The following is a 14,584-nucleotide window of genomic DNA, read 5'->3' on the forward strand; positions in this document are numbered from 1 at the left end:
CGGGGAACGACGGGGCCAGCCCAGGGGCGGCAGAGGGAGACGGCAAGGGTACGTACCGCCGATGTTCAGGTACCGATACAGCAGGAGAAGTGGAAGGTGCAGCAGACAAGATGCAGAGAAGGCAGGAAGGAAGGGGTGGGCGGGCACCTGCCAGCAGACAGGACGGACAGGCAGGCAGGCAAACAGACACCGACGCCGACACAGACAGCACACCTCGCAGCAGCAGCAACAGCCGCAGGAGGCAGGAAGCAGGAGACAGCACGAAGACTGGACGGGACTGGGCGGGACAGACACACAGCACAGGGCAGGCACAGGACACTTGAGGACAGAACAGGCTGTGACGGGCGGGGAAGAGGTATCTCTCCATATTAAACTAGCAGGGCGATACTTGTCGACCCGCAAAAAACCAAATGAAGGGCTAAATGGACAACCCTGACTGGCCACAGCGTAAAGGGCACCTGGGCCGAATGAGGCTTGGCCGTCCACCGTCCAGCGTCCCTTGAGTCTTTTTTCGGGGGGGCTGGAGATTGGGAAATGAGTCCATCGCCCATCCAATGTCACTCACTCCCGTCAATGGTCACTCACAACCACCACCGCCGCTTTCTCCCATCGACCTTCCAGAAGCATTTCCTGTCCCCGTCTTCTGGAGGCCACCGTCTTCCCTCCCTCCCGAATACACGTATTCAGAGATGAGAGCTCCAGCAAGGTCATCTGTCATCATTTGGGGCCGCCCGGGACGCAAGCCAGCCGTCGTTTAGCCCGCCATCGTCAGCCCCCCGAAACGAAGCCAACCACCGCCAGCTCACACAAGACTTCACTAAGGTTGCAGCCAGTCTACAGAGTACCTCTCTACCTCTCTGCGGTATCGCCATCGCCCTTCGCTCTGGCCGGCGAAGCCAACGAGCACTGCACGTCCCGTGGCCAATCCTGTCCCGCCCAGCCCAGGTTCCAAGACGCCGTCAACGCCGTGTTTCCGGCCAACTGGGTCAAATTCGGACAAGCCCGCGCCCAATATTGACGAATACAGCAAATACAACACCCACGCTGCCAAGCCTCGACTCGAAGCAGCCCTGCGGCGGAAGCCCCTTGGATTCTTCTTTCAATGGAACCCACAAAGGTAGTCTCAGTATCAAAGACACAAGAGGTGCTGCGTACGCGACGCTATCAATGCCGCTTCTCGTCCCCGTTGTATTATGTAAATCTTCGGGGGCACCATCGCGCCGTTGAAGATCTGTACATGGACTCGACGTCCACCGTCTAGTCCACATCAGATGGGCCGCCCACCCCGCGTCGTGGTGCGCCGTACCTACATGCATATGCGGTTCCATCTTCATCATCTCTCACTGTCACTATTCATAGCACACCATGCAGATACCGACCCCGACCGCTACCTGCCAACTGCCATCGCTCACTCACTAAGAAGCCTCAGCCAACGGCTGCGACATTGTCTCCTGTTTTGGCTGCTCCCTCTCCCAGTCTATCGAGTTGGCGGCGGCGGCACAGCGACCTCGCATGTCTTGCTCGTGGATGGGGGCACGTTTCTCATCTTGCTGCTGCTCGAAATCACCCTCACTTCAATTATGCACATCCCGGCAGCCCTCATCTCAATTCCCAAGAAACGTCTGAACATCAATCCCCCATCCCGCCCTCTACCTGAATCACCTTCACATGGGGCCTCAAAAAGGGAGCCGCAATCCCCCAACCCGCAATGCGTTGACGCGTGACACCTCCTATCCCTCGCCAATCCCATCACGTACGCACCTTAATATCAACGACCTGCATCCCGCCCCCTCAGAAGCCGGGCCCCTTCGACCCCTGCGCAGCTGGAAACTCCCTCCTGCATAGCGGGGACCCTCATTACCACTCTCTCTGGTGGTATCCGCCTGCACCCAGTATCCGTACCTGTATCCGTACCTTCGAACTCGAACCTCCTGTACCGATACCTCCGTTGTCCTTTGGCTGTCGCAGTCACTCCTGAGTCCAATCAGTCAATAAATAAAGAACACATCAGGACTCGAAAATGCGGGAACGCATGCGTCAGTCTCGGGCCTCGAAAATAGCAACGAACCACCTTCACCAAGAAACCAAGACACAAATCTCCCGCAGCGAAACACACAACAGACAAGTCACCAATCTCAAAGAAACGCAAGAAGAACGACGACAATCCACAATTGAAATATCTCAGGTAAGCCGCAATCGCTAGCGCAGCCGCGGGGCACGGGGAACCCGAGCACCCCGTGGCCCGGCCGTTCGGTCGTCGTCCTTTTACCCTTTTCTAACAACTCACTTTTTTTTCATTCGAAGCTGGGTCCCGTCGAACCCGGCTTGAGGCTGTGAAATCTCTCCTTGGGAATTCTAAATCCCCTACCTGGCTGCCGGGACGCACAACATACATCCCAGGGGGGGAAGGGAAGAAGCTCCCACACCGGTCCGGTGAACGGTGAGCACCCCCCAATGAAATCTTCATCCGAGCACCATACAGCATCAACCCGGCACCCTCAACAGGTACAATCATCGCATCCCTGACCGCGCAAAGAACCGCAGGGAGCGCTCCATTTCCGCAGCTCTTGTTGATGAAAAATGCCACCAAGAAAAAAAAGAGTGATCCATTCTGTCATCCAATGCAGAGGAGATATTTCGAGTGTGCCACTAAACGCTGTCAAAACAACTCACCGGCGCATTTGACAACTCATCACCAACCGCCCACGCACAGCCCATGATTGTCATCCAGACCGGCCACATCCATCCCCCACGCCCCCCCTCCAGACCGCCAAAAGGAAAGAAACCCGTGGTAGGTATAATAAAGATGTACAGCATGATAAGCCGATCCGTGACGTCGTACCGCCGCGGGCCCTGATGGGCTGGCTCTAGCTTGCAGTACCTACCTACCCAAAAAAAAACACGCCTTTCCCTGAATTCCCGGATCGCCAGAACACACAACACGCAACGCACGTTGCAACGTGAGCCCCCGGGAAACACGCAATGAGGTCACCGCCGCGCATCTTCATGAATCAGGCTTACCGTACCGCCCAAGCAATCAACCACCACCCGCGCCCATGCTTTCGCAGTCGTTTGCACCTTACCAAAACGGAGAGGCTCTACAACGTCCTCCGTATGATTCCGTGTAAGGACCGACAGCCATGTGATGATGGCATCAAACTGCATTTACCACCTCCCAAAAATACCGTGACGTGGAAAAAGGCCCGCCGTGGCCCCCATGCATGCCCCCTTTCTTCGACCGTGCTGACTACCTTACTCACCTCACCTCACCTCAACCTCCCCCCACCAAGGATGAACCCCTTCCAGCACAGCCCGCTAAGCGCCGCCGCCGAGGAACCACGACACCGCACCCGCACCCGCCCCCCCTCGTGGCGCGGCACGGGAAGGGGCGCGCGCTACCCTTCTTCCATGCCCATGCGACCAACCCAATCCCAGACTTCGTTCTCGTTTTTTCGTGAATATCCCGGGAATTTTCGTCTTGTGTTGTTTTTGGGATCGGAACTCTTCCGTAATTCTGGACGTAGATGCGTGCCCACCAGGGGTTTCCTTACACGCGAACTGGGCCGAAGAGCAAATCCTGCTGGTTCTCTTGGGACGAAGTCAGCACTGTTTCCCATCCCACCGGATGGGATCGTAAGCTTCCTTTCCGTCGCGGGAGAGAGGAGGCATATCTGAAAGGTCTGATCGCAGCGTTGGGAGTTAACCATGAATCCGCCGGGACGGTCCCGGCTTACGCGAAGTGATCCAGCGCAGGTTGCAATATCAAATGGGCTGTTTCTTCTGCACCGCTTCGCTGCCTCATCCAACTCTGCAAATGCGGTCTGAACAACATGAAGTAGATGTTAACTCAGAAGTCCATGCATTTGGCGCTATTGGAACACGCAAATCAGATACCTTCACGTTTCTACTGTAGCTGTCGATGATTTGGTGTCTCTTGTCCTCGCCAGTCATAAATACAACGTTATATATTCTCGTCAACGTGATCCAACAGGAGATGTTACCAAGCGCTGCTTCCACCGTGCTAATATTTTCTCCCTCGTAACGAGGATGGCCCTGAGATGTCCGGGAGACAGGTTTCAAAATACTGAAGCTTTTCAACGCTGTCGAGAAGTCAGTAAGGAGGAGCCGAGGATGATGTTGTCAAGTGAGAACAGACGCGACATGCCACCCGCATGAGCTTTTACAGACAGGCTAAAGAAGCCGATCGTCGAGCGTTTGAGACTCCTCCGGAAGGATGTTCTTGATCCTTTTCAGCCCCTGTCGACAAGTCTTGCCTGTGTATCTAGCTACCAGAATAAGTGCCCTCTGTCCTGCATTCCATATCCTATGAAAGAAGACCGCGGCTGCGTAAACATGCTTCCATTTAAAAGACGCAAAGAAGACGAGGTATTCAACATGACGGCAGTCAGGCCCAGGCTGGCATCTCTCGCCTGTCTTCAGTGATGTCGCAGACCACTGACCCAGCTACAAAGCCAAGGCTGTTAGGATGCTGCGAATGGTTCAGGGTTGTATCAAACCAGCTGGGCATCTTGCGATACGCTTCAGCGGCTATTTCCAGTGCTGGCTGACAAGATGTGACGAAATTCCGAGTGCTTTTCAATGTGGTACGTCACGTATGCATTGGAGTTTCCTTGTACATGAAAAAGCTATCCAACAGCAAACAATATCTTTTCAATATACAACGTGTATGTTGCAGTCTTCCAGAAACCGATTTGAATTCCCGCACTTCCTCAACGTCACTGTCAAATCTAGCCAGGCTAGGCTCTGGCGCCTAGGCAGGGAGAGTATAACAGCTAACGAGAAATCGTTCACGCTACAGTTGACGCACTCAAACTGAATTTGAACCGGAATGCCACCTCGTTTCGGTCGATGCGTCAAGGTCTACACACTACAAGGTAGCTTCGTACCAAATGAGCCATAGAAAGTTTCTTCACATGCGTTATAGAGGCAGCAGTCCATCCGTTTTAATATCAAGATAGCAACTTCAGGTTGAATGCTTCAAACCAGTAAAAGTAGATCCTAGTTTAACTAGCAACCGTGACATGGCCTTGCTTATATATTGCTCGTCGTAGAGACCAGCTTCTCTATCAAGTATCAAATTCCTACACCATGTCAAGACATCCTACGTTTCCATCACAACCCTGCTCATCCTGCACAACTGACTTGCCTCATCACAAACATGAATTTCACGAGAAACGAGTGTCAAAGCCGAGGTCAAGACCAAAAGTCTAAGGCCGTTCTATTCCAGCCCCTCCGAAAAAAAAAGCCCGCGAAGCCGTATTTTACATCTTACAAGAGATCTCATCCCCAATCCTCGAAAACAACTTCTCGTTCTTTAGGCACCAGCAACCACCGCCAGACCGTCGTAAATCATCCGCTTGACCTCGTAGAACGTGCTCCGGTGCTGCATCATCGTTGCCGCGTCCGTGATGCCCACGCTCTCCACCTCCACCTTGCCCGTGCTCGTCTTTCGCACCGCCACGGCCCCGTTGATGACGAGCGTGCCCTCGCCTCTGAACTCGGCCGTGTACCCCGCAGACTGCATCGCCCTCCGCAGGTCCGTGAGTCTGAGGTCGCCGACATGCAGCGGCTGCGCGACCGAGCGTACAGCCGAGGCCATGTTCATCGGCAGCAGGTCCAGCGTCGGCACGACTTCGACCTCGGCGTCGGCGTCTTCCTGGGCCGCATCGGCATCCTCCGCCTCCGTCTTCTGCCGCTTGTTGGCCCCGTCGTCCTTCTCCGCCAGCTTCTCCTTTGCCAGAGCTTCCGCTACGAGCTGGCCTGTGATTGTGACGATGCTGAGGCCGCGCACGTTTTGCCACTTGAGCTTCTTCACCAGGCTGTCCGTCAGCTTAACCACCCAGGCATTGGTATCGACACTAGCGTCCACCCAGGTGCCCATGGACGGGGTGAACACGTCGACGACGCTTTCTTCTGAGGCGCCGAGTTGCGCAGCGAGAGCCTTCTTGCAGTCTGTCGCAAGCGCTGTGGTCTCCTCCGTCGTACCGCCGACCAGAATCAGCTTTCTAGGCTGGATCAGTGGTATAAGCATGTTCAAACTCCTCTTGTCGTGTAGACCGCTGAAGTCGACAAAGGCGATGCGGAGATTGACCGAGACCTTTTCTGAGGATAGAATTAACTTAGATGGGCCTTGGATCTCTTCCTCGACAGTGTCTTCCACATCATCCAGCTCATCAGCCACATGATCCTCGCTTGCCGTGCCATCCTGGTCGTCTCCAGCTGTCTTTGCATTTTGGCGTTTATTGGCGCCCTTGGTGCTTGCATCATCCCATTTGCGTTTCTTTCCTAGTCGGTCCTCGTCATTGTCGCCACGCATTTCGGTGTCTGGTACATCTTCCTCCTTTTCCTCAGCTCGGAGGTAGTCTTCAGGGCGAATAACATCTCCAAACTGGTCGTCACGCCTCCTGCGCATGACCAAGGGGAAAGAACGTTCACGGCCCTTTTTACCTCGCACATCAAAGTCATAAGCACCACGCTTCTTTGTCAGAATGTTGATGCCCAGATCCTCGTCCGTTAGCACAACCTTCTTTCGTGTCGCCTGGCCCATGGTTGTTGAGATGTTGAGAGCCTTTCCCTGCTGCTCATTATCGGATTCGCCAGAGTCTGAGGAGGATTCTGATGAAACGTCATCAGCTGCATCTGCCGGTGCCTGTAATGATGCTCCACCACCGCTTTGCAGAGTGGCCTGAAGCTGTCGTTGCGTTGCTAGCCACTGCTGGTAAACGGTCAATTCGTCTCCTTCGAGGGCCTGTCTCTTGGCCTCCTGAATCTCCAGCTCTCGCCCGCCGCCGTACACAAACTCGATGCTGTCGCCGCTGCTTGTCTGCTCTACCGTGGCACCATCTTGACGTTCTGTCCACCAATCCCACAAAGTTCTTGCTATTGATGGCTGTTCCGCTCGAGATTTTGGCGGCTTGTCTGTCAAGACGACGAGGTTTCTGGAGTCTTTCGCCAGACCCTTGATCAAGTCCTTAGAGAAGCCCCATTCCAAAGTGTCGTCGCTCGCAAGAATGACTCTGCCTTCTGATTGGACATTGCCGCCACTGCTAGAGAGCAGCTTCTCGATCTGCGCTCGACGCTCCACCAGCTTGAGATACCTGAAATCAAAGGGTACAGCCTCCTTGGTCTTCCCGTCAGCGCCGTTTGCTTTGCGCTGACCGTCAGCAACTGATTCGAACTCCCGGACAATATTGTCGTCCATCCACTCCAGCATGCTTCGCGCATACCGGAGCGTACTTGACATATTCCGTCCAGCGAGGTAGAGCTTGGCTGCCTTTAGAGAACTGTCATCAGTCTCGGAGTCGACCTGCCATGTGTGCTCGAGCAGATACGCGATTTCCAAAACACGAGCGCTTGAATCGACGGGGATGAGGCATGTGCCTCCTCGACTGACGCAAAGCTTGATCATGTCGACCAGCTGCTCGTCACGCTTTGCGCGACCGCCTGCCTGGGCAACCTTCTCCGCACCACGACTGCTGCAAACCAGTGCGGTAGGCTTGCGTAGTTGCTCGATAACCTCCGCACCGCCACCTCCCGCTCCTCCTAGCCATGCGGCACCGGCATAGACATTCTCTCTTGCCTGGTTCCAATCCACCGCATAAACAATTGACTCCAAGCCATGCTGAATGTGCCATATTGTTCCTCCCAAGCTGTGGCCCGCATTATATGCAGTGATCATAAGACCATTGAGGGGCGGAGAGAACGGGGACGGCAGCGGTTCGTGAGGTTGTGAATACTTGAGAGGTTGGATAAGGGAGAAGTATCGCGTGATTTCTTCAGGGGTCGGCGCTTGCAGGAGAAAATCGCTGTCGCCGGTCGGTTGCTGGGAGTAGGAGTAAGCGGCCTCGCTGAGGGAACCGTGAGGGATCTTGGTCGCAGCCAGAGGGGTCGATGCGTAGAGGTCTTGGGTGAGGGTGCGACCCAGGTCGATGACAGGGCGAGTCGCGTACACGGGAATGCGCGTAAATAGAGGAAAGTTCTTGCAGCAGTGTGCGAACGCAGCGAGATGCGACGTCGTGGCGTGGGTCAGGAGGATAATGGACAGCGTCGGGACCTGTCTGTAGGCATGTATTAGTATCTTGAAGCGCATTCAATCGGCAGAGGGTACGGTACTTTTCGAGCTCCCGCAGCTTCTCAACATCGAAAGATTCGTCCCATCCGAGATCGATCAGGATCTTGACACCTCCATCGAGCTCGAGAATAGACTGCGACGCCGACGACTCGGAAAGAGCGCCCTGGAGGGGGCAGAAGGTAAACATGTTTGCTGTTTATGGCCGAGGGTCGTGATGCATCGTCCAGTGTCTGACTGCGACCGATGATGGCAAATAGTATTTCGAGTGATCTTCGTCAAGCAATAACCATGTTGCTGGCGCAGCGACCAGGACGAACGATTGCGTGTCGTAGTCGGATAGCGAGCTGCGAGTCGAGGTTTGACTGTCGCGTAAAAGAATCCAGGATCATGAGAACCGGGTGCTGCAAGACGCGGTACGTACCTAGAACCTTGCCAGGCACCGTGTGGTCTGGTCTTCAATGCGAAGAGCAGGTGCAGGGGCCACGGAAGCTCCAGCAAGAGATCCGTCACTGTGGGGCCGGCCCTGCTGAGATCGGAGCGGCGGTGAGTTCTTCCGCTCCCAGTCCGGTCTAGCTCAGGCAAGCTGCATAAAGTGGGGTCCTCTTGCAAGTGGCAGGTGCAACGGGGGGCAGATGAAGCTCCCGCATTGGATGGAAAAGTTCCAGGCTGGCCCCTCGGTGCCGCTGCTCATCGGTCTGGAAAAACGCATCGGAAAGTTATCGTGTCAATTTGGTCCAGATCCCTGTCGATACGTGGTCAACAAGCGTGTTGCTGCAAAGGGGACACAATTCGAGCCGTCACTTTACTTTTTTTTTTATTTGGTCAAGTCGGCTGGCCCTCGAACGACGACATTTCTCGACAGTTCCCAGAGAATGGCGCACTCTTGAATGCGTGCGCACATATCGACAATCTCTCCGCGAAGCTCCCTTTCGATTCCCAACTACAACCGGGCACCATAGCTTCAACTACAGCTCAGCTACATACTCCTCCATCAGTAGCTGCCCACACCTAATACGATCCTTCCGACCACGAGCATCGAGAACGATTCCTAGGATCACGCCAACCCCCGAGCAGTCGAGCATCGCACACCTCCTACAATCATGTCCGACTTCAGCACATATCACCACCTGGGCCAGGGCGAGCAGGACCCCTCGAACCCGAACCGATCGACACAGCCCGCACCTCCCCAGTTCTCCCCTCCCATCGCGGGGCAGCCATACCAGCAGGGCGCTCCCTACGGAGCCCCTCCCGCGCCGGGACGGCAATACTACGGCGGCCAACCGCCCATGCCTGGCTCGGCGCAGCCTCAAGGCTCACCGTACGGCGCTCCTCAAGGTCAGCCCTACGCCCAGAGCCCCGGATTCCAGTCCCAAGAGAACTTGGCGGCGCAGATGGGTGGCATGTCTTTGGGCCCCGGCGACGGCCACAACACTCTGAGGAAGAAGAAGAAGGATCGCCATGCATACCACCAGGTCGAGGCCACAGGGTCCTCGCAAGCTTTCAACGGCATGCCTCCCCCCGGTACCCCGGCCACGGCCTTCTTGAATGCCGATCCCTCGCAGGCCCAATATGTCAACCCCCAGATTACCCCTGCGATGAATCAATTCCCGGCCGCCGCTGGCCAAACCTTCACCCCCGGTATCCCCGCGACCCAGGCCGAATTTGCGACCCGGAACGGCGCCGATGCCGGTGGACCCCCGGCCGTCGTCCAGACCGGCGGACACCAGAAGCTCTCTCTCGATGACCTACCGAGTGTACCCGTGTCCCGCGATTCCCTCCAGCAACACTACTTCTCGAATGTTTACCCCACCTTCGAGAAGCACCTGCCTCCCCCAGCTACCGTCTCCTACGTTGCTTTCGATCAGGGCAATGCCTCGCCGAAATTCGCTCGCCTGACGTTGAACAGCATTCCCGCGAGTGCCGAGGGGCTCGCACTGACCGGCCTTCCCATGGGCCTGCTCCTCCAGCCACTGGCACCCCTGCAGCCCGGTGAACTCGAGATTCCCGTCCTCGACTTTGGCGAGTCTGGCCCCCCGAGATGTCGCCGCTGCAGAGCTTACATCAACCCCTTCATGATGTTCCGGTCCGGCGGCAATAAGTTCGTTTGCAACCTGTGCACATACCCCAATGATACCCCGTCCGAATACTTCTCCGCCCTCACCCCTCAGGGTGTAAGAGTAGACCGCGACCAGCGTCCCGAGCTTACCAGGGGAACCGTCGAGTTCGTTGTACCTAAGGAGTACTGGACCAAGGAGCCTACAGGCCTCCGCTGGCTGTTTGTGATTGACGTCACCCAGGAGTCTTTCAACAAGGGATTTATCGAGTCCTTCTGCGAAGGCGTTCTCGCGGCGCTCTACGGTGGCGAGGATGCTGAGCGGGACGAGAATGGCGAGCCAAAGCGTGTAATCCCCGAGGGTGCCAAGGTCGGTTTCGTGACATACGACAAGGATATTCACTTCTACAACGTCAGCGTAAGTGGCTCGTCTGTGATTTTGAAAAGCAACGCTGACAAGCGAAGCCTTCCCTGGATCAAGCTCAGATGATGATCATGCCTGATCTCGAGGACCCCTTCGTGCCCCTGAGCGACGGCCTCTTTGTTGATCCTTATGAATCCAAGTAAGCTTCCAAACTCACGGCCGCAGTGACATGACTAATAGTCTCAGGGCTGTCATCACTTCCCTGCTCACCATGCTTCCCACCATGTTCTCCAATATCAAGAATCCCGAGCCTGCTCTCCTAGCTACTCTTAACTCGGCGGTTGCCGCACTGGAGAAGACCGGCGGAAAGATTGTCTGCTCCTTGGCTGCGCTGCCCACATGGGGCCCCGGCCGTCTGTTCCTTAGGGACGACGGCAAGCACCCAGGTGGTGAGATTGACAAGAAGCTCTTCTCTACGGAACACCCGGCCTGGAAGAAGGTTGCTGAGAAGATGGTCGCCACCGGTATCGGCGCCGACTTCTTCCTCGCCTCACCATCCGGCGGTTACCTTGACATCGCAACTGTTGGCCACATCGCGGCTTCAACAGGCGGCGAAACGTTTTACTACCCCAACTTTATCGGCCAGCGCGACAACACCAAGCTGTCGATGGAGATCAAGCACGCGGTCACTCGCGAGACCGGTTTCCAGGCTCTCATGAAGGTTCGCTGCTCGAACGGGCTGCAGATTAATGGCTACCACGGCAACTTCATTCACCACACCTTCGGTGCAGACCTCGAGATTGGAGTTATCGACGCCGACAAGGCCATGGGTGTCACATTCTCTTACGATGGAAAGCTCGACTCCAAGCTGGACGCGCACTTCCAATCCGCCCTTCTCTACACCACGGCATCAGGTCAACGCAGAGTACGCTGCTCCAACATCATTGCTAGCGTCTGTGACAACCCGCGAGACTCTGTCAAGTTCATCGACCAGGACGCCGTGGTCGCTATCCTCGCCAAGGAAGCAAGCACAAAACTGGCCACCACCTCCGCGTCTCTCAAGGACGTCCGCAACCACCTCACCGAGAGGACAATCGATATCCTCTCTTGCTACCGCAAGAACTTCCTCACCGCAGCTCAGCCCGACGGCCAGCTCGTCATGCCGGAGCGCCTCAAGGAGTTCTCAATGTACATGCTCGGCCTCGTCAAGTGCCGCGCGTTCAAGGGCGGCAACGAAAGCTCCGACCGCAGGGTACACGAGATGCGCATGATCCGCTCCATGGGCGCCATGGAACTCAGCCTCTACCTCTACCCGCGCATGATCCCCGTCCACAACCTCGCACCCGAGGAAGGCTTCCCCGACGAGTCAGGCCACCTCAAGGTGCCCCCCGCCATCAGGACGTCCTTCTCCCGCGTCGAGCCCGGCGGCGTTTACCTTGTTGATAACGGCCAGCAATGCCTCCTCTGGTTCCACGCACAGACGTCGCCGAACCTCATCGCAGACCTCTTCGGCGAGGACAAGACGACCCTCCAGAGCCTCGACGCCTACACGTCGTCGCTGCCCATGCTCCAGACGCACCTCAACGCCCAGATCCGCAACATTGTCGAGTTCCTCAAGACGATGCGCGGGTCCAAGGGCCTGGGCATTCAGCTGGCAAGGCAAGGCATCGACGGTGCTGAGTACGAGTTCGCGCGCATGCTGGTCGAGGACAGGAACAACGAGGCCCAGAGCTACGTTGACTGGCTCGTACACCTCCACAGGAGTGTGCAGCTCGAGGTATGATATTGCCCCTATCATGACCACACAAACACTTACTAACGTGACTACGTAGCTGTCCGGCCAGAGAAAGAGAGACGACCCGTTGACGGACGCCAACGCCCTAGCCGGCTTCGCTGGCCTGCGGCCTAATTACTGGTAGGAAAAAGGTTACTAAAGTGATTTGGTAGTAGTGGGCAAAAGGAGTCGGGTTGTGGCGTGGGCGTGGGCGTGGGCGATGCGGCAAGCTGTGTTTTCTTCTTCTCTCGTGCTTTTGAGCGTTTTCCAGAAATGCATATACATTTTGGTGGGCGGTGTCCAAGGGGGCCCTCGTCCCTCCGCAAAACAGTCCAAGAAAAAAAAAGAATACCTCCCCAGCTCGTGCTGAACGAACTACCCGCCGTTGGTCGAGTACGTGAACTGACACGGCCCTTTCCTCATCCATGGATCCCGCTTGGAACTTCCCGTTACAGGGCTCCTGTCTCGGTGCGCCTGGAACGCAACGGGCTTCATACCACTACTGCTCTCTTGCTTGCTTGCGTGTACGAAACCTCACTTTCGAGGCGGTGAGCAGCGCTGTACCTTTACGAAACGGGCTGTCGTGACACTGCGAAAATGAGAGGTGACACAGCACAAGTGATGCTCATATTCTCGAGACCGCGTTCTATCTAACCTCGGCACAGCTCCCAGAAGGCCCAATATTTGCCTCCCCCCTTTCGTCTTGCGCCCAGTGTTCACATGCCCTTCACTCTTGTCCAGTCGTCATGATTCTTGGATAATGCGCATCGACCGTGATGAAGATCCCTACGGCCCAACGAGTAAGACATGACAGAGAGAGATGGTGGACGCGGCGCCCCAACGTAAATCTGCCCAGGCAGCGAACGTCGTCACCGCTCCCGCCAAAGATAGTCCCAAGAACGGCGCACCGAGAGACATCTACATGAAAGGTAGCCGGGGCCTCTGTCTTTCTCAAGTGTCTATCCCAAGGGAGCGGGTGGACGAGCTGAACGGACCCAAGGGGGTGGGGGTGCCGCCTGTCATCTGATCAAACTAACTACCTGTGCCCGCCCCCTGTGCCGCCCAGTTCCTACTAACCTGGGACAAAACCAAAAGAGTCAAATCGGCGTTGTGATCAAAGAGAACCGGGGGGGTTCAGGAATAATGAGATTGTGAGATGTGATTTCTGACAGAAGATGGGGGAGTTATTCTTTTGGGAGGCATGTACGGCGCAGGCTAACCCGTTCTTCGCTGCCGGTAACGACAGATTGGGAAAGGCGGACGAGACATTTGACATGGTCTTTCGGTATGGATGAACCGCGGACTCTACCGGTTTGCCAAGCTTCACACGGCATGGGGCGGGAGGTCCTTTCTCATCCGTCATGGGTTTGATTGATTCCCTGCGCTGGGCTGGGAAAAGGATAAGTTTGGTGTTCTCTGGCTGAGACAACTTGTGGGCGTACATGAGGAACACCTCGTTCTTGCCGCCGGGTATGAGTGTTCACAACTGTGTGTGTGTGCTTTTGTTTGTTTCCCGCGAGGAAGGGTTTTCTCGCATTAGAATGGCTCATCGGGTATCCGTACATGATTGCCTTTGTTCGGCAGCGCGTGGTATAATCAGGCGAGAGACGAGTGGTCGACGTTGAATCCCAGGGCAGTGAAACATGCAGGCTGCCGCTTTTCCAACCCCCGCCCGCCAGCTCCAAGGCCAAGGCCGTGTTGAAGGGAAAGGGAAACGGGAGGAGGGGGGCGTGTGTTGTGCATGATCTGGAAGGCGGTCGATGGGAGGTGATCGACGGGTTCCCGCCTGCTGGATGGACCGGGAAAATGGGAGAGAAAGGGGGGGTGGGGGGCACGGCGATGCTGAATGTGAATCCCTGACGCAGATCGCTGCATTTGCTTTTCACCAGAGAAACAAAGAGTCGGTGTCTGTTGAGCGAGTCCCTGCGAGGCGGTCCTTCAGTGTCTCAGTGGTCTGGAACGCCGTCGTAGGGCGGGCGGGATCTTCGTCCGGGACTGGGGACATGAACTGATTCCTGGGATGCACTGCGGTCCAACATGCCAAAGTAGGAAACTTTCACGGGACGGGTGCCTTTGTGGTAGGTTGCCTGCCGAGGGCGGTGAAGAAGAGTCTTGCGTGTATGGAAGAAGAACCGCCTGGACGCGGTCGGGGAACGATTCCGCTCGACGCATTGGCCTCATGGATGGTAATTTGACCCAGAGGCGGGCTTCCGTCTCATCCTATGTCGACATCCGTCTTGACGGTTACAAGCCCTTCCCGGCCATCCAGAGAAAGGTGGCGGTCAGCTAACGGGTCGCCGG

The 14,584-nt window shown here is 56.1% G+C and overlaps 2 protein-coding genes across 2 annotated transcripts; one reads left to right on the forward strand and one right to left on the reverse strand.

Annotated features, from left to right (window-relative positions):
- Window positions 1-5,335: 5,335 nt before the first annotated feature.
- On the reverse strand, window positions 5,336-8,279 carry cft2 (Cleavage factor two protein 2; the record flags this gene model as incomplete). Its single annotated transcript, XM_036640965.1, has 2 exons — window positions 5,336-8,078; window positions 8,134-8,279. The coding sequence occupies 2 exons, from the start codon at window positions 8,277-8,279 to the stop codon at window positions 5,336-5,338; spliced, it is 2,889 nt and encodes a 962-aa protein (XP_036493194.1).
- A 913-nt stretch (window positions 8,280-9,192) lies between these two features.
- On the forward strand, window positions 9,193-12,428 carry CGCS363_v009117 (Uncharacterized protein; the record flags this gene model as incomplete). The annotated part of the gene is made up of 4 exons (XM_036640966.1): window positions 9,193-10,563; window positions 10,611-10,708; window positions 10,756-12,286; window positions 12,342-12,428. The coding sequence occupies 4 exons, from the start codon at window positions 9,193-9,195 to the stop codon at window positions 12,426-12,428; spliced, it is 3,087 nt and encodes a 1,028-aa protein (XP_036493193.1).
- Window positions 12,429-14,584: the final 2,156 nt, after the last annotated feature.

This window comes from Colletotrichum siamense, assembly GCF_013390195.1.
Source record: "Colletotrichum siamense strain Cg363 chromosome Unknown KSG_Cg363_contig06, whole genome shotgun sequence".
Lineage (NCBI taxonomy): Eukaryota > Fungi > Ascomycota > Sordariomycetes > Glomerellales > Glomerellaceae > Colletotrichum > Colletotrichum siamense.